Here is a 25737-nt window from a genome sequence, read left to right on the forward strand (position 1 = left end):
TACAGTACAGATGTAGGATCTGGCTACAGCAGGAAAATAATCCTGCAGCAACAGAACATGTGAATTATGATGTGGATTATAATGAATGGACATTTTTGCAGGGGTTGATACATTTTTCATTAGGGCAAATCAAGTCTGACATTTTAAAAGGAAATTACAAACTTTAGAAGCCTTTTTAAACCTTGACTACACTACAAGTTTACATTTCCTGCTGTGCAGGTACATTCTCTGAAACAAAAGAGTGATAAAATTAAGATCCTACATCTACAGTCCTATAGTCAAATTATTAACCCATTATAATCCCTGTTCTAAAACACTCAGTCAAGCCGACCAGGAACAGGGAAAAGGAAAGTACTGCATGTTCTGGCACAGGGAGTAAACTTGTTTATTGACGATTACGCATAAACATCTCATTAGTAAAATGTTTCCCTTCAGCTATTGAGTGCTTTGCTTCCTTCAAATAAACTGTTTATCATTGTCTTACATCAGATGGCTTCACTCCTCTCTAAACCGATCGATGCAGGCTGAATCGATGTGCTATCTGATTTAAAACAAAGCTGTTTCCTTATTCTTTGCCTGATAAAATTCCTGGCAGGAACTCCCTTATCTCTCTAGAGGAGCACACAGAGGCCAAAGAAGGAATAGTGCTTTCAAGGCAACTGGGAAGTCAGAAAAAATAAGAGGTCATATCATGACGTAAGTGATCTTCAGGTCGGAAAGTGGGAACTCTAGAAAGAGGCCCGAGTTCCCGACTTCCGAGTTAGATGACCGTTTTTTCCAGTCAGAGCTTGTTTTATTTAGATTTTCCAGTTGTCTTCAACGCACTGAAGTCAGAAGTATGAGATTTCTGAGTTCCCAGTTGTTGTGAACGTGGCAAGAGACAAGCACATGGAGGATCATGACGACACTCCCCTCTGAATAGTAGTCTGTCAGTAGGGCCAGATACCGTAAATACCTGATGAATGACGAAGAGTGTGAGTAGGCCTATTGATACAGAGAAAATGGGCTGCTCATCATTGCAGAAAAATGTGGTCTCACCTTTACCTGTTGGAAAAGGTGACATTTATTGTGTCCAATTAATGACCAGAATTGGGCATAAGAAATTCGAATTTGTTCTTAACTGACTTGCCTAGTTAAATAAAGGTTAAATAAATAAGTATAATATAGAATAGGAAATTAAATAACTTTAACTTCTATTTTATAATACTCTATTATATTATATAATATTCCTCAATATAAAAATGATGAACAGTAGGGCCTATGAGTGAGCAAGTGGCCAATGTTGAGGTGAAGAAAATAAAGAAAAAGTTATGTTTGAGCTTTTTACAAGGTCTGTATTCCACTGACTTTTGTAATGTTTGCATAATCCGTTGTATACTCTTTGTTTTTTTCTATATTGTTTATTTTGAATTTACAATAATTTACAATAATACAATTTTAAAAAAGGGCACGTTAACATGGCAAGCCTGGATCACTGCTTATTTGACCTCGGATGTAGTTACAATTTATTTGTTACTTCTTCCGGGTGAACATAATTTTTTTGTTTGCATGAAGTGAGATTTGTGCATGCTAAATATTTGGGACTAGCTAGCTTTTTAGCTAACTAAATTAAAACCAAAATGTCCCGGGGCTCAAGTGCAGGTTTCGATCGTCACATCACCATCTTCTCTCCAGAGGGTAGACTCTACCAAGTTGGTTTGTACAGTGTAATTTCAATCGTATGCTGGCTAGCTAAATGCTCAGTCATGGTTCCTAGCTAAATTAGCGCTAACTGTAACCACAGACAATAGGGGAACCTATCTTTGCTGTAACTAACTACAAGCTGCAAGTTAGCAGTAAGCCTACTTTTCATTTGAAAGTTATTTTTAACTAACTAATATTCTAGCAAGCTACACCAGTTAAATATCCACATATTTAAACAGAATGCTAGCTAGGCTAACACCCGGTACATGTAAACTCAAGAAACACAATGAGCATAACGTTAGCTAACTAGTCAACATGAAATTGTTTGTCATTTTTTACAAGATAGCTACTGAAAACATGTTGCTTTCTTTTAGTAGCTAGCCTAATAGCATGTGAGTACGGCTTGCTAGTGAGGATAGCTAACTAGCAAATTATGTTGTTAGCTAGCTGGCTAGTCTCGCGAGGCTAGCGAGTGTTGCAGTTTATCATCGTGGTATACCGTTTTTTCTCTGACAGTCTCATATAGTGGGACTGCGTTTATCTGTTGAAGTGATTTTTTATTTTTTATTTATTGTATGCGTTAAAATGATGTCATGTCCTGAATAACCCTGTTTTATGTGTTGTTTTTGACAGAGTATGCTTTCAAGGCCATAAACCAAGGTGGTCTCACGTCAGTAGCAGTCAGAGGTAAAGACTGTGCAGTAGTCGTCACACAGAAGAAAGTACCAGTAAGTTCAGCTGTAAAACTCATGGCTGTTTACCTCATTATTCTAGGCTTCTCACCAGTGGAGGACTAATTTTGTACAACAATTGTATTTCTTAGAAATTACATCACCTCGTTTTGTCTCCACAAGGACACACTACTGGATTCCTCCACAGTCACTCACCTGTTCAGGATAACGGAGAACATCGGCTGTGTGATGTCAGGGATGACAGGTAGGCTACAATACCCAGCACAACAGTCTTCAGCAGAGTGATGGACCATCCAGCCTTCATTGCATGGTTGTTACTCACAACAACTCAACTCAATGTGTATCTCAAAACACATACTAGCATATGCATAACCTTTTACCTTGTCCTGAACAAGTCCCAACGCTGTTTCTAACTGCTTGTCTCTTGTCTTCTCCTACCCCCAGCGGACGGCAAGTCCCAGGTCCAGAGAGCACGCTACGAGGCAGCAAACTGGAATTACAAGTACGGTTATGAGATCCCAGTGGACATGCTATGTAAGAGGATTGCAGACATCTCTCAGGTGTACACACAAAACGCTGAGATGAGGCCACTGGGATGCTGTAAGTGCATGTTTATTCATGTTCACCATCACTGGATATAAGTTCTACGATCAAAGAAACGCAAAAGTGATGATCCGTGTTGTACTCTTAATTTTCCTTCAGACATTATAGAAGACAATGCATCTCTTCCCCAATATTATTTACAACTGTCAAAGAATTCTGTGCGTACTGTACTTCCTGTTTGACTAAAAGCATGTCTCTCCTCAGGCATGATAGTGATAGGTGTGGATGATGAGTGTGGTCCCCAGGTGTACAAGTGTGACCCTGCTGGATACTACTGTGGCTTCAAGGCCACCGCTGCAGGGGTCAAACAGACAGAGGCAACCAGCTTCCTGGAGAAGAAAGTTAAAAAAAAACTTGACCTGACCTTTAAAGAAACTGTCGAGGTAGATATGCCCTTCTACTCCGCTAACAGTACATACAGTACAAGGTTTAGTGATGCCAAGAGTGTGCAAAGCTGTCATCAAGGCAAAGGGTGGATACTTTGAAGAATCTAAAATATATTTAGATTGTTTAACACTTTTTTTGGTTACTACATGATTCCAAATGTGTTATTTTATAGTTTTGATGTCTTCACTGTTATTCTACAATGTAGAAAACAGTAAAATTAAAGAAACACCCTGGAATGAGTAGGTGTATCCAAACTTTTGACTGGTACTGTACATCAAAATTAAAGTGAAATGAACCAGTAGGCGAAAATGTTGTACGGTCAGAATTTAGTTCTCTCCTCTGAAAAAACAGTGGATGAGCTGTGTTGTCTCTTTATTTCTTCAGACCGCCATCACCTGTCTGTCAACAGTCCTGTCCATTGATTTCAAGCCCTCTGAGCTGGAGATAGGAGTCATCTCAACAGAAGACCCTAAATTCAGGTGAAGCACCACTCTGCTCTGAACACATCATTAGTCCCCAAATAAAATACAGTAAGACCTTTGTTGTTTAGAAAGTGTGTACAATAGTTACTTTAGATGTGGTGGTGCTATATTGGGCTCTCCCACTAATGGACCACCAGAATACTGTTGCAACAACAAAAAACTAGTGAGAAATTTAGAATTTTAGTAATCCTTTCTGTAAGGTAATGCCTAAGAAATCTGTCTATCCTGGAAGGACAAAGGTATATTCTATTCTATTAATCTGTCTTTTCTGCTTGCAGGATTCTGACAGAGTCTGAGGTGGACACCCACCTGGTGTCCCTAGCGGAGAGAGATTGAGCCCAGAAAAACTACAGAGAGGCCTAGAGAGATGTGTAAGGCCCCGTCAGAGAATTGTGGGATTTGTAGTCCCCAAGTTGAAGAACGGTGTTAATCCTTGTTTACTGTATATTTGCCCCCTGTTCCATTAAACATTTTTTCAAGTAAAATATTCATTTTTGATTCATTTGTTTTCAGGTTGATCGCTCAATGCCAGAACGGGTTTTCACTCAAGCACTAGAGTAACACACTGCACAATATTTTCTGTGTGTATTATTCCATCTGTTTTTATGAAGTTTAAACCCTTTTCTAATGTAGGCTTATGCCATTTTTGTATGCAAAAAAAATGTATTCTCAATGTGTGACCATAGATTTGACTGAATTCTGTGCACCATGCCTTGGTTATATGACCTAGTACAAACTTGAAAATGTTTGTACCTAAATTGGGTGACCTGACTGAGACGTTTTGAACATTGCTGCAGAGTAAAACATTAACTTCCTGTTGTGGTTCTGCTCACTTAATCACATGACTTACTATTGCAGCGCTGTGGTGAAGGTTCTTTACTATAATCAGTCAAAACTGGTTGTGACCTGTTTGCCTCCTATCATGATTTCTTTTTTTGCATTTTCCATTTCCTTCAAGTCAGAAATAAAATGCACCTCTGGTGACAATCAAAAGGCAAACTGACTTGAGAGAAGAGTGCAATATTTCTATGTGATGAGGGAATGGGGAAATATATTGGAAAATATCACATTAAATTAGGTTTATATAATAGAGGCTAAAAGACTAATCTGACATCTCAGCATTTGTTTTACTGCCCCATCATGTTAGTTCTATGTCTAGAGGATATGAATAGATCACATGCAGAGATATTGGAACTGTTGTGTTTTTGGGTGAGGCTGAGTCAGATTCCTTAGGAAATCCCCTGAGAATCCAGAGGTTAATAGGCCAACTGACATTTATGGCTCACAGCAAATAGGCTGCAATTAGAGGTTCCATTGTACACTCCCATTATAACAGTAGTCAAGGACCATATCTTTCTCTATCACTGATTATAATAGTGTGCCAATGGGAGAAAGGGTTGTAGAAGATACATGAGTAAGTCTATCCAGGAAGATAAATTGTTTAGTTAACTTTGAGCAATAAAAGCTTTTGCAATTTCCCTCTGACGACTTGGGGTAAATCCATTCAGCTGAAGGTAAGTTGTGTCATGTTTTGCTGTCTCTAACTCTCCTTATGACTGGTAATACTAATAATAGGTATGGGTAGTGCAGTACATTTAAAGAATTCTTATATTGGTGAACAGTAGGTTCTAAAGGAGTCGTCAATTCCCATTCCCACACACACTTATTCAGCAGCACTTCAAAGGTGGAATGTTTTATACGGAACAGTAGTTCCTCTTACACATCCAATTCGGGGGGACTTTTAACAATGTGACTCACAGATAGTGACCTCGCCCCAACCAGGAAACTCCAGACTGTACTAATGCCGCATTCACATGTTCGTTGGAACTAGGAAACTCTGAAATTTCCAACCTGCTGATTTGTTTTACGAGGCCTGTATATAACTACAACCAGTTAGCATGTTGCAAATTTCAGTTTCCTAGTTCCGACTAGCACATGGACACGGCATAAGGGAAGATCTCAATTGCATACGCCAGGCTTTCTCATCCAATGGGTTTTGAGAGCGAGTATGCAACTGAGATCTTCCCTTTGTGTTGAGTGGGGGAAGGGGACTTCAGTTGTCTTGCAAGTCTATGAAAAATGAACATGACTTTTGTGTGGGATTTCCATGTCAGTGAGTGAGTAGCGTTGGCTAAGTGAGCCAGTTAACTAAGGGTTCAATTCTGTATATTGCTGTGTAAAAATGGCCATGAAGAATTACTAGTGTGACAGAAAATTAACCACAACCAGAGGGTGTAAGAGTAGGAAAACAGCAGTCAAAATCCATTTTATATTATAGATGCATATTTTAATGATTCTTTTCAATAGTGTTTCACTCACATTTAATAAAAACATTCACAAGTATAAAAAATTATATCTCTGTATTTACAATATATGATGTCTGATATATACATGAAAATAGGATAATTCTCTCAGAGGTCAGGGCTCATATTATGCTTCCCGGTGCATTTGATTTTCACCGACCACAAGACTTCCACCCCGAACAAATGCCATCTTCAGCCTTGTCTCTCTGATGTCTTGTCTTTAGGCCAGCTCTATGTGGCTCTCCCCTAAAGGCTTCTGTGACCTGGAGTTCCCACTGTGCTTTGATTGGACTGGACAGGCCAGTAGCAGCTTCATCGACTTGACTTCACACCACCACGTGATGCGACTGCTTCAATTCTGCCCAAATGTAATGTCATCATATATCTGTGGAGAACGAAAGTAACAACATTAGGAATCTGTAATCGCAACTGTAATTTAAATAAAAGACAATATTCCTTTGGTACTATAGCCAATTCATTAGTCCAGATAGAGCCTTTTCCCAATCCCCCTAGAACTGCAGTTTTTTATTCATTTAACCTTTATTTATACAAAGATCAAATCTCTTTTACAAGAGAGACCAGTGTAACTTTTAGTATCTCACCTGTTCATCACCAGACAGGCACTCCTCCTCACTCTCCTCTGATTCGCTCTCAGGCAGCTCTCTGAGTTCCTGGGCCGTCTTCTCATACAGCTGGTGGCGGATCTCAGCGTTCTGACGCCCGTAGGTCAGGTGGAAAGGCGTGTAGCCCCCGTATGTCACACTGTTGACGTCTGCCCCCATGGAGAGGAGCCGGTGGACCAGGGATGGGTTCTGGAGGTCCACAGCCAGGTGAAGCGCTGTACGACCGCTACAATGTTCCTGGGGGAAACAAAAATACACCAAACATTAGTTCCTTTGGTCTGTGAATACATCTAGGTTTTAATTCATCAATGGGGATTCTTGATTCTTGGCATAAGAACACCTGTGTGATGAAACCTTACCTGTGCATTGATGTCGGCACCAAGCTGAACCAGATTCTCCACCATGGAGAGGTATCCGTTAATGGAGGCGAGGTGGAGGCAGTTGTGTCCGCTGTAGTTGGGGAAGGTGAGGATGGAGCGGAGGTGGCGGGGGCAGTTCTGGGTGATCACACTGAAGGAGGTAAGAGAGCCCTTCTTACAGGCGATGTGGAGGGCGGTGTTCCCACTGTCGTCTGCTATCCGCGGGTCACACCCAGCCTTCAGTAGCCTCTCTACCAGATGGGGCTGTTCTGTGATCACTGCCAGGTGGAGCGCCGTCTGAGAGAAGAATAAGAAGGTGGTAAGCTATTGATTTCAGGTGCAAATACCACCATTTAGATGGCTTGTTTATAACTATGTAAGTGTAGTGATGTTTTACCACCTGTTTCAATAAGACTGTGTTTTATCAACCAATTAATTGTGTTTTAATTAACCCATTAAGTTTGTGTTTTAATTGTTCTATTTATGTAATCTTCAATTAGTCAATTATACAAAAATTCATTGGTTATCTTTAATTACCTGTCTCTGATTGTTCTGTGCATCCAGGAATAGATCATCATTGTGTGACAGTTTGATCATCTGCTCAGCATGTTCTGTGGCTTCATGAATAATGGCCAGGTGGAGAAACCTATGTGGAGGAGGGGTAAAAGAAAGAGTTAAAAACGGCTTTGCTTCAAATACGCACGTCTGAGAGGAAGTGGTTGAAAAAAAAAAGAACAAAGCGCGAGCACTAGAGCGTTGCGCAAGAATGGATTTTTTGGGGGGTTATTTCCACCAGTTGCGGCTTGACACATCTGATACATTATCAGTTCCTGGCAACTCGCCAGGGACTTTCCTAACTGCGCATAGCTGATTTTAGCGCCGCCCAGGGGCAGCTCTGAGCCAAAGTACACACTCAGCGGACAGCGGAGTCCAAAAGTCCTTTTGTTTACTTGCAAATGCTGACTATCAGCTGATTAATTTGACACAACTTGATAACAGGAGCATATCTGTGCGTTTTAAAAGTGACTTAGGCCTACAATGCAAATGAAGAAAAGCTCATTGAAATAGTATAATTATAATCCAAAACAATACAGCACTTTATGCAAAATCCTATGCATTCATAAAACATACCAATGCAACATTACCCAAAGATAAAAGTGAACTTACGTGTCTCTGTCCTCGGTCACTGTTTTCCTCCAGGGTTCATTACTGCAGGAGTTTGACATGACTTCGACGGGGGCCACTCTCAAGTCCTCCAGCTCCTTCACAAGGTTACCATATTCATCCTCTTTTAGCGAATCCAGACCGCTATCAAAACGGTCTTCTTGGCTAGGTATCATTTTGCCATGTTTCCATACCCGTTCATCGACGTTATAATCCATTTGGTTGTCGTTTGAAACTCTATAAACATCCATGTTGAATAGACTGACTGACTGACTGACAAGTCTACTCACTACTCTGTTCTCTCTCAAGTCTGGAATGGAGTGCGTGTTGAAGGGAGGCGCCAGTGGCTTAAATATTCTAGCGGGGAGGAGACAAAGAATGGGGGATTTCCACGTTGAGTTATCTCGACACAACTAGGGAAACTCATAGACCGGGCTTTTATGAGAAAAATTCCCTCTCGAATGAGCCCCATACTCACGAGTAAGAATGAAAACTTGTAGTTTCCTATTAGATGTACCTGTGATGCAGACATAAATACGTTCAATGAATGAGATAGAAGATGAATGAGAGACAGACATTAGAGGTGCCTTTGACTGGTTCTTGAAGAATTCCCTTTTCACTTGGGGAATTAATGTGTCATAAGTTATATGAGGGGCATAACTGTTCTGCACCTTTTGACTGTAATGCCATCATCAGGTAACTGTGCAGAACCCGTGTTAAATGGAATGTCAATTGAAGGTCAACCACAGTGTGAAATATCAAATTGGTTTATTATTAGGCCTGCCATATTTGTTATTATTGTGCTATTACAATTCTGCACCTCACCTGGACCTCATATATGAACAGCTACATGGATAAAATGCATCTCTGTAAGCATAAACGGATAAGAAACTGCCAATTTAATATCTATATGTGGTCAGGTTTTATTCAGGTTGGGATACCATGTTTGAGGGATGTTTGCAACCTTCATGTTGGAATACAGAACAAAAGCCCAGTATGGGGAAACAAAACCAAAAGATATCTTGCTGTTGCATGGTTCACAGGTGAATCAGATGGAGCTGGGAGATTCAGGTGATTCCACAGGGACTCTCTGATTGCAGAATAATACCACAGGGTATGGTACAGAGGTGGAAAAAGTTACACTATATCTATATCCCATGGAGGAACACTGCTGCGTGTTCCTCCATGGGATATAGATATAGCCTACTGGACAAACCATTAATGTGCTGCACATACCTAATGTGATATTTACATGGTATTTTGGTATTTTATTAGGATCCCCATTAGCTGTTGTGAAAGTAGCACCTACTCTTTCTGGGGTCCACACAAAAAAATTAACCATGACATAATACAGAACATTAATAGACAAGAACAACTCAAGGACAGAACTACATACTGTACATTTAAAAGTGGCACACATAGCCTACATATCAATACATACACACAAAATATTAAAGTCAAATAGGGGAGAGGAGTTGTGCCGTGAGGTGTTACTTTATCTGTTTTTTTTAAATCAGGTTTGGTGTTCATTTGAACAATATGAGATGGAAGGGAGTTCCATGCAATAATGGCTTTATATAATACTGTACACTTTATGGAATTTGTTCTAGAGTTGAGGAGTGTGAAAAGACCCCTGGTGGCATGTCAGTGGGGCAAGTGTGTGTGTCAGAGCTGTGTGCTGTGTGTAACTATTTGGAATTTTTAACACATTAATATTTCTTATAAAAAGAAGAACGGATGCAGTCAGTCTCTCCTCATCTCTTAGCCAAGAAAGACTGGCATGCATAGTATTTATATTAGCCCTCTAATTACAATGAAGAGCAAGACGTGACGCTCTGTTCAGGGCCAGCTGCAGCTTAACTAGCTCTTTCTTTGCAGCACTTGACCACATGACTGGACAATAATCAAGACTAGACACAACTAGAGCCTGCAGGACTTGCTTTGTGGAGTGGGGTATCAAAAAAGCAGAGCAACAAAAGGATTTCTCCAACTTTGTTTGCTTTACCTTGCGTGACAACAAGTACAACTGTCTACCTGGGCTAGCCTCACCCTAGCTGACAAATGAACTGAAAACTCCCTGTTTGCACAGGGAAGGACGCTTTTAACAACATAGCAACTGTAACCACAAGCAGTAAGCATTCACACCTCTGTGGGGCGATACTGGGCGCTACTGTAAACATACACTTACACACACCTTCCTAAAAAGGACAAGCCAGATGACATATAAAGGATTTCAGCGTGAGTGTATGCGTCACACCACCAGGAGTCATGGCAACAGGCAGGTACACTCTTCTGTCTGTGGGATTGTGATTGGTCTGCTGTGAATTCCACACATTCTTTCATATCTGCCAAGTAAAGTATCACAATACTGAGTCTAGGTTGGGAACATTATGTGCTTTTTCTGAAGGGGAGTAACCCATGCTTCCTGATGTTATCATGTCTGTTGATGGTGAGATTTTTTCAAGGGAAATGCCTATTCATTTGTAAATAGGAAGTTCCTATTCATTTGTTGTAGTAAAATGCAACATCCTTCCTTTGACCACTTTGTTCTGTGTTTACTGTGGTTTTCATGCGCACAGTTTCTATCCCCAATCTCTCTCTAGATTGCCCTCTATTGGGTTGCAGTTGTAATAACTTCAATAATTTACAATTACACAAGCCAAATCTATGATCTCTTATTGATATCACTTATTAAATCCACTTCAATCAGTGTAGATGAAGGGGATTAGACAGGTTAAAGAAGCATTTTTAAGCCTTGAGACAATTGAGACATGGATTGTGTATTTGTGCCATTCAGAGGGTGAATGGGCATGACAAAATATTTAAGTGCCTTTGAGTGGGGGATGGTAGTAGGTGCGAGGCGCACTGGTTTGTGTGAAGAAATGCAACGCTGCTGGGTTTTTCACGCTCAACAGTTTCCCGTGTGTATCAAGAATGGTCCACCAACCAAAGGACATCCAGCCAACATGACACAACTGTGAGAAGCATTGGAGTCAACAACAAGCTTTCGACACCTTGTAGAATAAATATTAAGACATGTTTCTAATAGAATAGGTATGAGGCAAGTTTTACCTCAACATGAGGTATGTAGGGGAAAAAATACATTAGATCATCACCCCGTCTTTTTCAGTTTCCTCTAGAAACAGGTATACTTCCTGATTAATTAACGAATTGCCCTGACTTCTTGGAAAATAAATGTGGTAATACAGGTATTGTTCTTATCTTTTCATGTCCTCCCTTAAAAGGACAAGCCATATGACATTATTTAAATTACTTCAGTGGCACATTGATTCACCGAAACTAAAACAGTCCTCATATCATGCCTCTCCCCTCATTGTTCTCAGGGTTTCATGCTGAGTGTGCCGTACTCCTGTGTAGTACACATTTTCGGGGAAAGTTTTAGAGTAGGGGTAATACCTTTTACATTCAAGCATTCCCACGGTTGGATAGTGGCAGACCTGAGGTCTGAGTGTGACACAGACATGTCATGAGGGGCTCTCTCCGCAGCTGACCCACTGCCCCAATGATACTGGAGGTAAACTTCTCTCTGTTTAGGGCTAGGTCAAGGTACAGTAGCAATTTAATCACTTCCAGGTCAAACTCTGTGAAGTGTCCCATGTCATCATATCTCATCTTAGCTCTAAGACGAATATAAGCCCCCAAAGGTCTATATTTCAAAGTCCATACTAGCATACAACTTGGTAGTTAAATAAAGGTTAAATAAAAATACCCCAAAATGTAAACGTCTAATACCCAGCTAGCACATAACGTTCTAAGAACCATATGTTTCTTAGAGCTTGGTGAGAGCGAGGTTGTCCTGTGGTTATTTTGCCTAAAACCTTCCCTCAACTTTCTTGGAATGGTGCAGGACAGTTGCTTGGATTTGTAACATTCTCAGCACATTTAATGAACTTAACATTTATATTTCATTACTTTAACAGAATGTTCTCCTAAAAGTTCAAACATGGTTACATTTAATATCTATTTTGGTAATGTTCTAAGAATGTTCTCCAATTGGTTTGACATTGAGAATGTTCTCAGGTAGTTCAGAGAATGCTAAGAAACAATGTTCTTCTGTAGGAAATTCAGTACTTCAGCATAACATTTCCTACAGGTTTCCTCATGGTTATATTTAAAGACATGTTCTCAAATTGTTCAGAGAATGTTAAGAAACCGATCCATAAAAACACTACAAAACATTAGTAACGTTCAGAGAAAATCCTAAGAACGTTATTTGAAAACACATACACCTAATTTTGTGGGCAGTGTGCACGTAGCCTGTCTTCTCTTGAGAGCTAGGTCTGCCTTTGGCTGCCTTTCTTAAATAGCAAATTTGCTCACTGAGTCTGTACATATTCAAAGCTTTCCTTAATTTTGGGTCAGTCATGGTGGTCAGGTATTCTGCCACTGTATATTCTCTGTTAAGGGCCAAATAGCACTCTAGTTTGCTCTGTTTTTTTTTTATTCTTTCCAATGTGTCAAGTTATTATATTTTTGTTTTCTCATGATTTGGTTGGGTCTAAACACATTCTGTTCTCATTACCAACAAAACTCTTTATATCCTCTATCGTGTTAAGTGTGTTCAGGTGTGGCCCACTAATTGGCCACACCTGATCTTAATGAGTGATTGTTTTCTTTGAAATAGGGTCTGTTTGAATGGACAAAACTTAACAGCTTTGTATACATAAGAAAACATAGCATACTAGCTCCTTCCTGGTGGTGCAGTGGACTAATTCCATGGATAAAGAACAGAAGATTATAGGTTTGAATCTCACTGATGCTGTGTCACAATAAAAATACATGTGTTTGCATGGTTAATTAATTTCTGTGTCCTATCTGTGCTTGGAGTAAAAAAAAAGTGTTATTAAAAGTCTTTTTGAAACATTCAGTGAACATTTTATGGAAATTATTCAAAAACCTCCAAATTACCTATAATTTCCATTATCAGAGCATTAATAAAACTTCCCAGGAAAACTTTCAAGGAACCAGAGTAAAACATTCTCAGATCCTTCCTGCAACCTTAAACAAAAACTTTCCCAGAACGGGAAAAATATTAACTTTGGTTCTTAAAACGTTCAAAAAAAGTTCAGTTTTCCCGGTCAGGAAACGTATGGCTTCGTTTTCACATCCGATGAAAAATCAAATACATTCCCACAACTTCCAAGAAACCAAAAGTGCTAGCTGGGTACATTGCTTCATTCTAGGTCAGGCCTTGGTAAAGGCCGGCCCAGGGGTCGTATGCGTCCTGCGACCTGATTCAGTACTCTCCTTTGTGTAATGATTTAGCTCCCACTCCTTGTGGGACATTTAATATGAAGGCACGTACAAATGACAACTGCACAAGGACAGACAGTGACTGACACACACGTCACAGCTACAAATAGTAGCTAGCTAGAAATTGCGCAAAAATGTGTTTTTCAAAGATTTCAAAGGAAAGTAGACAATGAATGTAGGGTTTTCCAGCAAGAGTGGACATCAAAATAGTTCTTTATTGAGATATCAGGGAAAGCTGTCTTGAAAGACTACAACTTGTCCCGACAATTCCAGACGAAGCATGCAGAAAAATATAGGAATATTCTTCTGAGCAGAGGGCAAGTGCATCGAAAGAGATGCTTTCTCAGTTGCAAAAGCAGCAAGGACTTTTCACAAACTGCATTCAGCAAATTACGGAATTGCTAGAGCTAGCTATGTACTGTCGCACAAAATTGCTAAACATAGCAAGCCATTCGCTGAGGGCGAATTCATTAAAGAATGTTTAATTGACTCTGCAGCAATACTTTGCCCCGACAAGAAAGAGCTGTTTGAAAATGTTTCCCTGTCAAGACGAACAATGACACGGCGTGTTGTGGACATCGCAGAGAATATGGAACAACAGTTGAAAGACAAGGTAAAGGATTTCACCTATTTCTCCTTGGTCCTGGATGAGAGCAGTGATGCACGTGACCCGGCGCAGTTGTTGATATTCTTACCAGGCATAACCTCAGAATTTGAAATTACAGAGGAGTTTACTTCAGTGTAGTCAATGAAGAGCACAACCACAGGGAAAGATTTATTGGAGGAGGTTAATAAGTGTGTGGCAAAGCTGGGACTGAGTTTTGAAAAGTTATCCAGTGTGACCACTGATGGGTGCCCAAACTTGACAGGAAAAAACTTTGGCCTTTTGAAAAAGATCAAGTAGCTGAGCTGAACCCAGATCAGGAAAAGTATTTTCCTGCATTGCATTATTCATCAGAAGGTGCTCTGTAAATGTGTTCTGAAAATGAGCCATGCTGTGGATACAGTCACTAAAGTGGTAAACTTAATAAGAGCTAAATCTTTAAACCACAGGCAGTTTGTCTCACTGTTGGAAGAGACAGAGTTGGGTCATGCAGATCTCCCCTACCACACAAACGTGAGATGGCTGAGTTTGGGGAAGGTGCTTCAAAAGGTGTGGGACTTGAAGTCGGAGATTGTTGAGTTTTTGCAAATGAATGGAAAATATGTGGATTTCGCTCAACTGCAAGATAAAGAATGGTTGGCTGATTTTTGCCTTCACCGTGGACATCATGGCCCTTGTGAATGAACTGAATTCCAAACTACAAGGGAAGGGCCTTTTTGCACATCAGATGTACAGCCTTGTCAAAGCCTTCAAGGGAAAATTACTCCTCCTGACCCGTCAAGTAGAAGCCAACAATCTCACCCACCTTCCGACACTACTAGTCTGTTCCCTATCAGATGACCAGCGGGAGAAGTATACATCGCTGCTGTGTGCTTTAAAAGGTGAGTTTTCTCGTCGTTTTGAGGATTTCAAAGTGTTGGAAAATGACATGCTCTTGGTTTCCTCTCCTTTCACCTTCAATGTGGATAACGCTCCCACTGACCTGCAACTTGAGCTTATCGATCTTCAGTCTGATGAAGTGACTATTCAAAACAATGTCACTGACGAGGTTCTATGCATATCTCGATGAACAACACTTTCCAAAGATTAGGAGTCATTACTTACTGACTCTCACCTCTCAGCAATCCTGCACATAGCGACGTCAAACTGTACCAGAATTCACTGCTCTAGTCATAAACTATACCTTACTTCACTGCTTTAGTCAATGCCCATCAGAGACTTCACTCCTCACACTGATTTGAGTAGTTTAAATGTAATGTTGAGCTCTCTCTCTTTCTTGTGTTTTTGTGCATACGCGTTAGCAAGAGTTATGTCAGTGGTGCTGAATGCACAGTGTACTTTTCCCTCCGTGTAGTTCATTGCATGTTTAATAATGAAAATACCTACCAAAAGGAGAACATGGTTGTGTTTTTATTTCTGTGCATGTTAAAAAAGTAAAACGAGTAGCATATCTGGACGTGATTTACAGTAGATATATCTGTCAACAGTCATACACATTATGTATAATCTTGTAATATGATTCTGGCCCGCAATGGCAAAAATATATTCTAATGTGGCCCTCCATGGAAAATCATTGCCCAGACCTGTTCTAGGTAGTGTGCTAGTTTCTAGGTAGTATGCTAGTTTCTAGGTAGTATGCTAGTTTCTTGGTAGTATGCTAGTGCTCCTTTGTTTGTTTTTTAACAAGATCAGCTTTAAAACCATTTATTTACTCTTTCATGAGTTGCAGGCATTTGTTTTGCATCATCTCTTGTTTTGTTGCTTTTTTTTCTTTTTTTAAAAACAATATATTTATTCCACATTTAATAACCTATATATTTGTTGTTGGTTATATTTCACTAGTCGTATGGGTACATACAAATAACATAAATACAAAACAATACATTACATTTAACCGCATTTGTAACTTGAGTCTGATAATTATCTGTACAAAACAGTTAATCTGATAACACTTGTGGAAAATAAAAATACTTGCTTGATATGTTTTCCAGTTTCTTGAAATACTTTGCAAATGCAACTTATTTCTATGTGAAAACTGAAATGGTCTGTTCATGCCTTTTACATTTTAATATACACTCTTATCCAGAGCAACTTACAGTAGTGAGTGCATGAATTTTCATACTTTTTTGTACTGGTCCCCTGTGGGAATTGAACCCACAACCCTAGCATTGCAAGCACCATGCTCTACTATCACATCGTCACAAACCACTAGATGTCTCAATGTACTCAATTACTGTATTGTGCAATTGTTTTTCTTCATGGTGATGGAAAGTCTGCAGGTACAAACCTAGATGACCAGCCTATATACAATACAGTAATGTACATTTTAGATTCAGTGGTTTGTACGGATGGTAAATTAATACTGCACAAAATGTGGTTGTTTTCTATGTTATTTGATCAAGAAAAATATTCAATTTGATGTGGATATTTTGTGTCTTCGCCCATAACTTTGCACCTTTTGATGTAAATGTTTAAGGACTGGGTTTTGTTCTTTCTGGATTCCATTAGAATGATGATCACAGAGAAAGGGACAGGTTAACAACTCTTACAATTCCAGCTATTGAATCCTGCAAGGTACTGTTCTTAATTACTCAACTACCTTTTTTTTTTTGCAAAGGAAATGTTTTTGCCCATGCTACAGATGTCTATATTGGTCTGCTAATACAGGACTAGTAAAGGCCCAATGCACTACTTTTATGAAAATATCAACATATTTCTTTCTAGGGGTGCTGCAGCACCCTCAGCATCCCTACTTCCTGCAGCTATGTTTACAGTTTAGAATACAAAAAGATTGAGAATGATTATTAGGAATTCAAAAGTCAAGACTCTTCCACCTAGGCTAATTCATTTTCCAATTCATATAAATTTACTTTTTTCAAATGTAGTTGTCTGTCTTTAAATTCCGATAAAAATATTAAAATATCTGTACCTATTATTTTGTGCTTTATCTAATCTAGTGTTTCTATCCGCAGAATGGTGATCTGAGAGCAGCAGGATAATAATCTGAAAAGGAAGCACATGAGAATGATTACACTTTATCAAATAATTCGATTGTTAATAATCAAGCCAGCTCAGAAGTCTCTAGATCCCTACTCCAACACATAGTAAGAGCGCCCTCATGTGTCCTAGCTGTAATTGCACGTACTGCATAATGACTGCTTTGGAATTAGACTTTAGTTCAAGCGAAAAGAAAATCGTTATTTTGAAGCCTTTGAGTTGACCTAGAATACATCCGACACAGGATATAATGCTGCTATTGTCAGTCTGGTATCTCCAGTATCTTCCTGTTCTCTCTAGATACATACACAAGTATTATTTTTTATTATTGTCATTTTTCATCAGGGGTGCTGCAGCACCCCTACTTCTTGCGGCTACGTACGTACATAGACGTTTTCAAAGAAATGCAGATGTAGGCAGATAACTATTTTGAAGTGGCTAAAATAAAGCATTGATGTTGTTTTTCTCATTGACTGTTCATTAATTGTTTGGAGATTTTGCTCAATCATGTAAATCACTGAGAACCACACACTTATAACAGACCACAGCCTTATGCCTCATTTGACAGGGCTTTCCATTGATGATGACCAAGACAGTAATTTCAGATGTGTGCTGCACAGTTTGTGGTGGTAGGTAAGGTTTAAGATGACAGCTCAGTGAAATTAAATGTGACACGAGCAAGGTTTCAATACAACTGACGACAGATTTTAATGCATACACTCTAAAGCATGAAGAAAATATACACACTTTTCCACCAGTGGTGTTTCCAGCAAACAGACTTGTTGCAGATATAAATCAGTGCTTGATGACGTAGTTTACACACAATGTAATTTTTTGCTTAAGTTTTCATGTCCCTAATTAAAAACCATAAAGTTCAATGTGTTTCCATTACAACTGCCTACCGACAGTTCTGTCACAAAAACTGTTGCGTTAAATAGCAACTGTGCCTACTCTGGTGCTGGTACTGTAGGCTGTGCTGGTAGGCCAGTCTACATGAGATTATTATGGATAAGAGCGAGAATATTTTTATTTGTCAAACGGCAGTCAAGCATCGATCATCATGTCACCATAATAATTCCCTCGATACTTATTGGAAATTTGCATCAAACTCCTCACCGTGCACTTTCACACGTGAAGCTCGTGAAAGTTTATTTTATTTCATCTGTAGTTTAATAAACTGCATGGCTTCCCAAATCATAGTGTGAGGACCACACACCATATCAACGAGTGAATCCAACTTTACTTCGATATGATGGTTATTGTATCAATATTTGCGCATAAAGCCGTTTCCACCGCCATTTCCCGCAAACTTAATTTAAACCGACACAAAAAGATCCCACCACACCGAACGAACAAAATAAGAGCTGATGTGAAAAGATCTGCTGTGATTGTATATGCAGCCAATGAGGGAGTCTGTGGCCATGTTCGAGAGCATCAAATCCATGATGCATTTTGAGTAAATGGTGACGGCTGATCTACAAATACTAATGAGTAGTTATTTATGATGCAAGGTGATTTGTAGATCAGTCAGTCGCCTGCACTGTCGAACAAGCCCTGTGTACCGCTGCACTCACTGGAAACTGCAGTAAACTGGGCCCAGGTCCGGATCAACCACTGAAAGCTTTTTAACGTTACTCTGAAATTATGCTAAAATGTATTACAAGTAATGACAATTTATCTCCACATATTTTTCATAATCATGAATTATGGGCAGTTGGACCAGAGTAACATTGGATTGCAAACCTTTGATTTGTTTGATTGGAGACACTTACAATGACGCATAAAGCCTTTTATTTGTTGGCAGAGAACAGTCTTACGGTCCTCTGCAACTATTTTCTAAAGCAGGGTTCCCCAATCTCAGCTGCCCCCTGCACATTTTGGCTTTTTACCCTAAAACTACACAGCTGATTCGAATAACCAACTCATCATCAAGCTCTGATTATTTGAATCAGGAGAAACCTTGTTCTAAAGGACTACAATTCCCTACAGCTGTACTTCCTGTTCCTGCAATGCAAGATGGGATAGGAGTTCTTGGCCTTCTTTTCTTTTGCCCTGTTGTTCTTCTTGCAACTTCCTGGGTTCTTCTTTGGTCAGAGATGGTTGTCTTTGCTTTGGACACTTTTCAATGGGTTGCATGAAATGTGCCTAATAATAACTCCTATATTGAAAAAGATTTACTAGCAATTTATACTTCCACTATCAATCAATGAAAAAACAAATGCAAACCCTTTGGTCAAGTGCATTGAATGATTAGCCCACAATGTACTGTCTGTCATGCTAGGTTGGGTAGATATGGCCCCATGGGTGAACAAGAGCTAGGTAATGATGTGATGTGAGCATTTGCAGAATGACTTTGATTATATGTGACAGTGAGATTGTGACAGTGAGATTGCACCATAGATTAAACATGTTGTGCATTGTACATCAAAAGCATTCATTTTGTTAACACCCAGAAGAGGAGACCCCAGTTTACTGGCTAATGTGATTTGATGTTAATTATTTGACTAGGCTACCTGTATTTGACATTGTGTTGTTATTTCCCTGAACACTATATGGTTTAATTTTATTTTTGGCAGTGAAACGAGGGTACTCAGGCGAGAAAAAAACCTCACCCAAATGTATAGCCCCATTGGAAAATATAAACGTACTGTTTGAAAATGCGAAGAAAAATGTATATTATTTTTTGAAAACTGCATTGCGCTACCCGTACCCCAGTTTGGGAATACCTGCTGTACGTCATTATATTAGATATACACTACCGTTCAAAAGTTTGGGGTCACTTAGAAATGTCCTTGTTTTTGAAAGAAAAGCACATTTTTTGTCCATTAAAATAACATCAAATTGATCAGAAATACAGTGTAGACATTGTTAATGTTGTAAATGACTGTTGTAGCTGGAAACGGCTGATTTTTTTAATGGAATATCTACATAGGCGTACAGAGGTCCATTATCAGCAACCATCACCCCTGCGTTTCAATGGCACGTTGTGTTAGCTAATCCAAGTTTATCATTTTAAAAGGCTAATTGATCATTAGAAAACCCTTTTGCAATTATGTTAGCACAGCTGAAAACTATTGTCCTGATTAAAGAAGAAATAAAACTGGCCTTCTTTAGACTAGTTGAGTATCTGGAGCCTCTGCATTTGTGGGTTTGATTACAGGCTCAAAATGGCCAGACACAAAGAGCTTTCTTCTGAAACTTGTCAGTCTATTCTTGTTCTCAGAAATGAAGGCTATTCCATGTGAGAAATTGCCAAGAAACTGAAGATCTCATACAGCGCTGTGTACTACTCCCTTTACAGAATAGAAAGGAGTGGGAGGCCCCGGTGCACAACTGAGCAAGAGGACAAGTACATTAGAGTGTCTACTTTGAGAAACAGATGCCTCACAAGTCCTCAACTGGCAGGTTCATTAAATAGTATCCGCAAAACACGAGTCTCAACGTCAACAGTGAAGAGGCGACTCCGGGATGCTGGCGTTCTAGGCAGAGTTCCTCTGTCCAGTGTCTGTGTTATTTTGCCCATCTTAATCTTTTATTTTTATTGGCCTTTGAGATCTCACTCTTCAAATCAAATTTTGCACCGAATACAACAGGTGTAGACCTTACAGTGAAACGCTTACTTACAAGCCCTTAACCAACAATGCAGTTTTAAGAAAAATACCTTAAAGTAAGATAAAAGTAACAAATACTTAAAAAGCAGCAGTAAAATAACAATGGCGAGGCTATATACAGGGGGCACCGGTTAGTTGAGGTAATATGTACATGTAGGTAGAGTTATTTAAGTGACTATACATAGATAATAACAGAGTAACAGCAGCGTAAAAGGGTGGGGGGGCAATGCAAATAGTCTGGGTAGCCATTTGATTAGATCAGGGCTACCCAACCCTCTTCCTGGAGATCTACGGTCCTGTGGGTTTTCAGTCCAACCCTGATTTAACAGCGTTGGACTGCTTATTAGCTGCTCAACAAGACCTTAACTAGCTGAATCAGATATGCTAAATTAGGGTTGGTCTGAAAACCTACAGGACAGTAGATCTTCAGGAAGAGGGTTGGGCAGCCCTGGGTTAAATATTCAGGAGTCTTATGGCTTGGGGGTAGAAGCTGTTTAGAAGCCTCTTGGACCTGGACTTGGCGCTCCGGTACCGCTTGCCGTGCGGTAGCAGAAAGAACAGTCTATAACTAGGGTGGCTGGAGTCCTGGTATAGAGGTCCTGGATGGCAGGAAGCTTGGCCCCGGTGATGTACTGGGCCGTCTCGGCATCTCCTTTTGGGTTCCTTTAGGGCGGGGTTTCCCAAACCTCTCCTCGGCCCCTCCAGACTTTTCACATTTTTGTTTTAACCCTTAACTGGCACACATGGTTCAATTAGTCAACTAATCATCAAGCCTTTGACTAATTAAATCAGGTGTGGCAATTTAGGGTTAAAACAAAAAATGTGAAACTTCTGGGGGGGCCAGTGGGTCAGTTTTAGGGTCAGATGCCCCAGGGTCAAGCTCTATTTAAGGCTGTATTCACCCCCGCCATTAGCTGCAATATGGTCACCTGTTCCGGTATGGTCCATGTCCTCCGCTGTGACTTTTGATAACAATAATATACAATTAAATGAGATAGCCAGGACTGGCATATGTTATCTAATTAGAAAAAATGGTTACACTTTGCACGCATAAACAAACACAACTAAATAGGTACCTAACACTTACCATGTCTTGAGGTCTTCTTAGACCTTTTTTGTCCAGATATTTTGTGAATTATGTTGCCTCTGCTGTCCCTCTCTCTCCATTGGTCAGGGGCAAGGCTAGTGGCAGGAGCAGGTGACTGTCGCTTTGCAGCTCGCTCCTTCTAATCCTAAAGTATTTATTCAAATCAAACATAGAACTCGAATCTGTCTGTGATTAGAATTACAACACAAAAACATTGTGGTTTGCCTTGTCACCTAAAACCCTCACAAACTTTTACAGATGCACAATTGAGAGCATCCTGTCGGGCTGTATCACCGCCTGGTATGGCAACTGCACCGCCCACAACCGCAGGGCTCTCCAGAGGGTGGTGCGGTCTGCACAACGCATCACCGGGGGCAAACTACCTGCCCTCCAGGACACCTACAGCACCCGATGTCACAGGAAGACCAAAAAGATCATCAAGGACAACAACCACCCGAGCCACTGCCTGTTCACCCCGCTATCATCCAGAAGGCAAGGTCAGTACAGGTGCATCAAAGCTGAGACCGAGAGAAGCTGTTTTTCAGTCTATCTCAATGCCATCAGACTGTTAAATAGCCATGACTAGCACAGAGAGGCTGCTGCCTACATACAGACTTGAAATCATTGGCCACTTTAATAAATGGAACACTAGTCACTTTAATAATGTCACTTTGATAATGTTTACATATCTTGCATTACTCATCTCCTATATATATACTGTTTTCTATACTATCTACTGTATCTTAGTCTATGCCACTCTGACATTGCTCATCCATATACTTATATATTCTTAATTCCATTCCTTTACTTAGATTTGTTGTGAAATTGTTAGATATTACTTAGCTGCACTGTCAGAACTAGAAGCACAAGTATTTCACTACACCCGCAATAACATCTGCTAAACATGTGTGTATGTGACCAATAAAATGTGATTTGATTTTGTATGTACCCACAATTCAATTGCCCTAAAAATATACTGGGGAAATGGAAATAAATATAACTTACAGCTACATGTTAAAAATGTAATGCTGTGCAATAGCTTTCCCAATGAGGCTCCTCAAATGCCACCCATGCCGCATCGCACTCTTTGCTCAAGCTCATTTCTCTATTTGGTTGAACATCAAATCAAATTGTATTTGTCATATGCGCCGAATACAACAGGTGTATACCTACAGTGAAATGCTTACTTGGGCTCCTGAGTGGCACAGTGGTGTAAGGCACTGCATCTCAGTGCAAGAGGCGTCCCTACAGTCCCTGGTTTGATTCCAGGCGGTATCACATCCGGCCGTGATTGGGAGTCACATAGGGCGTCGCACAATTGGTCCAGGTTTGGCCGTCATTGTAAATAAGAATTTGTTCTTAACTGACTAGCCTAGTTAAATAACATTTTTAAAAAACGTACAAGTCCTTAACCAACAATGCAGCTTTAAGAAAAATTAGTGTTAAAGTATTTACTAAAATAAACTGAAGTAAAAAAGAAATATATAAAAAAGAAAATGAACATTATTGTACGTTAACGTAGAAAAGAAAAGTAACAATGTGTGATCATATACTGTGAGACACAATCAAATATATAATAGTAGATTCACACATGATAGAAGTAAATTGGTATACATTGTGGATGGTTGGTTTTCATGATCGTAGGAATTGCGTTATATTGTGCAAAAGACAAAGCTTTCCCAGTTAACACTCAAATGTTTTTGTTATTTATCTGCTTTAATTCATTAACATCTCAGGTGCGAACAAAGCTGTTATTATTATTTATGAACTAGGTGTATTCATATTTACACAATTGGTATACAGACAGCAAAAAGAGAATTACGGTTTAAAATGTGCAGATGTAGCTATGTAATAATTTCTATGGGACACACACAGGCCATAAATAAACTAGCTACTCCATGAAAGATCTAATTAAAAGGCAAAATAGTTTATTCTGTGCAGAGTAATTCATTGTTTATTAAGTTGGGTGCGTATTCAACACAACCACAGGTATAATAAGAACGAACACAAAGGTCAGTTCCGGTAGAAATGATAAAACGGAATCATGGGAGATTGAGTTTCACAGTCCGTCACTCACTGCCAGACACTTTTAAATCATTAAATAAATACCTTTAAAAAATCGCTAAAAAGTATTTCCATATGCTTAGACGATTGATATTATTGATTGTCTTTTTACATAATTAATAACGGCGAGCAGCTAGCTAAAAGGGTCCAATGTTCACTGGAGTTGCAACCGGCGGAAACCAAAAAGCTAACGTTAGCATACAAGCGACTGTTGGCCAGAGCGAATACATATCACTTCCTGTCTATAAGATGAACGAATATACATAACTGATTGAAATAAATTGTTTAGAATTATGCGGTCCTTAATACAGAGAATACTAGATTATTTGTCATTTCTTGTCCAATAACTTACCTCGTTCTCACTGTAAAATAGCTAGCTTCAAACAAATAAGCATTTATGTTTATTTGTACTTATAGAACAAACTCAGGGCGCATCAAGTTTAGAGATTCTGAAGGGGCGTGGCATCAGAGGTATCCGGTGTTATTGATTTCGATGCGCCATAAATTTCTGCTATTAGTGCATACAAACATTGTGCTTATTTTTACATATAGTACACACTTAATGAGAGACCACTGTTTCCTTGACATTCTTTGTCTGTCACCTTCAGCAATGAGTTGTCTTTTAATTATAGAAAAGGCATAGCTCCCTGTATTCATGTATGTTAGAATTTGGTTACCATAGTATTGGTCTGTCTTCGAACCGTTTGTGGCTCATTTGTCGTAATCCGAGTAGCCTGCTCTACGGCGCGACCAATGGGCGCGACTTCTGTGCGGCGAGGGCTGCGTTTGACACGCACGAGACGTCACTTTGTAGGCGGGTTTTTCATGGAAAGTGCTGGAAAAAACGAAGTACACCCAAAAGAGCTGACTGATATTCTTCCGTGAGAGTAAAAAGATCCATCATTTCCACATTTTTATACATTTTAATTTGTGGAAATTTCTTACTACACTGTCCGATTGATACAAAATGTGACATTATGGTTTTAAATCATATGTGTTTCCCCATTCACGGTGTCCACAACTAAATGTTAAATATTTGCTTTGGATAAAGCTGTAATCTGTCATCATGCCATGTAATCAAAACTCAAAAACCGGCAGTTCAAACAACTATATATGTATTCCCTATAAAGTCAATAGCCTTTCCCAAAGATATTTCAGATCATTTACAAAATGTTCCACACGCTTGAGAATGCAGAGGCAATTCAAGTCTCAAGTTTTAATGTCACATGCACAAGTACAGTTAAATGCCTTTCTTGCAAACTCAAAACCCAACAATGCAATAATCAATAACAACGTAATACTAGAGAAAAAAACACGAGAAATAACAAATTTGAAGAACACAATAAGTATGCGTACTATAGACAGGGTCAATTCCAATAACATATGTACAATGTACAGGGATACTGGAGTGATAAAGGTAGATGTGTATAGGGGTAAAGTTACTAGGAATCAGGATATAAGATATAAACATAGCAGCAGCTTGTATGTTAGTGGGTGTGTTTGGTGTGAGTGAGCAGATGGAGTGAGTGTGCAGGGCCCTGTGAGTGCATAAAGACACAAATATAAATAAAAATGTCTGTGAGGATACAAGGTTATCTCATAGTCTGTGGAGCTATTCCATGATGGAAATGGATTAAGATCATCATTTATGAAAGAAAGGGAAAAAATAACTATCACTTCGATGAAGTTATTCATATTTATTTTAACGTGACAAGCATTTACATGCAATTTAACTTAAGTGTTTGGTTCCTTCATAATTGTTGGAGATGCTGCACCCAAAGATGCCGCAACAACACAGCTGCGG

General features: G+C 39.5%; 2 protein-coding genes across 2 annotated transcripts; one reads left to right on the forward strand and one right to left on the reverse strand.

Annotated features, from left to right (window-relative positions):
- The first annotated feature begins 1503 nt into the window (after positions 1–1503).
- On the forward strand, positions 1504–4332 carry LOC115174990 (proteasome subunit alpha type-6). The gene is made up of 7 exons (XM_029734086.1): positions 1504–1695; positions 2317–2411; positions 2538–2619; positions 2820–2975; positions 3183–3361; positions 3750–3844; positions 4126–4332. Exons 1-7 carry the CDS (start codon positions 1620–1622, stop codon positions 4181–4183), a joined length of 741 nt encoding a protein of 246 aa, XP_029589946.1. The 5' UTR covers positions 1504–1619; the 3' UTR covers positions 4184–4332.
- A 1780-nt stretch (positions 4333–6112) lies between these two features.
- Positions 6113–8640, reverse strand: LOC115174991 (NF-kappa-B inhibitor alpha). The gene is made up of 5 exons (XM_029734087.1): positions 8300–8640; positions 7670–7778; positions 7133–7429; positions 6753–7010; positions 6113–6535 (listed from the first exon to the last, which is right to left on the reverse strand). Exons 1-5 carry the CDS (start codon positions 8545–8547, stop codon positions 6503–6505), a joined length of 945 nt encoding a protein of 314 aa, XP_029589947.1. The 5' UTR covers positions 8548–8640; the 3' UTR covers positions 6113–6502.
- Between the last annotated feature and the right edge of the window lie 17097 nt (positions 8641–25737).

The sequence above is a fragment of the Salmo trutta genome, chromosome 35 (assembly GCF_901001165.1).
Source record: "Salmo trutta chromosome 35, fSalTru1.1, whole genome shotgun sequence".
NCBI lineage: Eukaryota > Metazoa > Chordata > Actinopteri > Salmoniformes > Salmonidae > Salmo > Salmo trutta.

What these genes read in the sequence shown, in the direction of transcription:
- LOC115174990 (XM_029734086.1), top strand. Translation starts at nt 1,620, where the DNA reads ATGTCCCGGGGCTCAAGTGCAGGTTTCGATCGTCACATCACCATCTTC. An exon ending in GGGTAGACTCTACCAAGTTG is followed by an intron (nt 1,696 to 2,316) that starts GTTTGTACAGTG and finishes TGTTTTTGACAG; the next exon opens with AGTATGCTTTCAAGGCCATA. An exon ending in TCACACAGAAGAAAGTACCA is followed by an intron (nt 2,412 to 2,537) that starts GTAAGTTCAGCT and finishes TGTCTCCACAAG; the next exon opens with GACACACTACTGGATTCCTC.
- LOC115174991 (XM_029734087.1), bottom strand. Translation starts at nt 8,547, where the DNA reads ATGGATGTTTATAGAGTTTCAAACGACAACCAAATGGATTATAACGTC. An exon ending in CACAGAACAATCAGAGACAG is followed by an intron (nt 7,430 to 7,669) that starts GTAATTAAAGAT and finishes TTCTTCTCTCAG; the next exon opens with ACGGCGCTCCACCTGGCAGT. An exon ending in GCCTGTCTGGTGATGAACAG is followed by an intron (nt 6,536 to 6,752) that starts GTGAGATACTAA and finishes CGTTCTCCACAG; the next exon opens with ATATATGATGACATTACATT.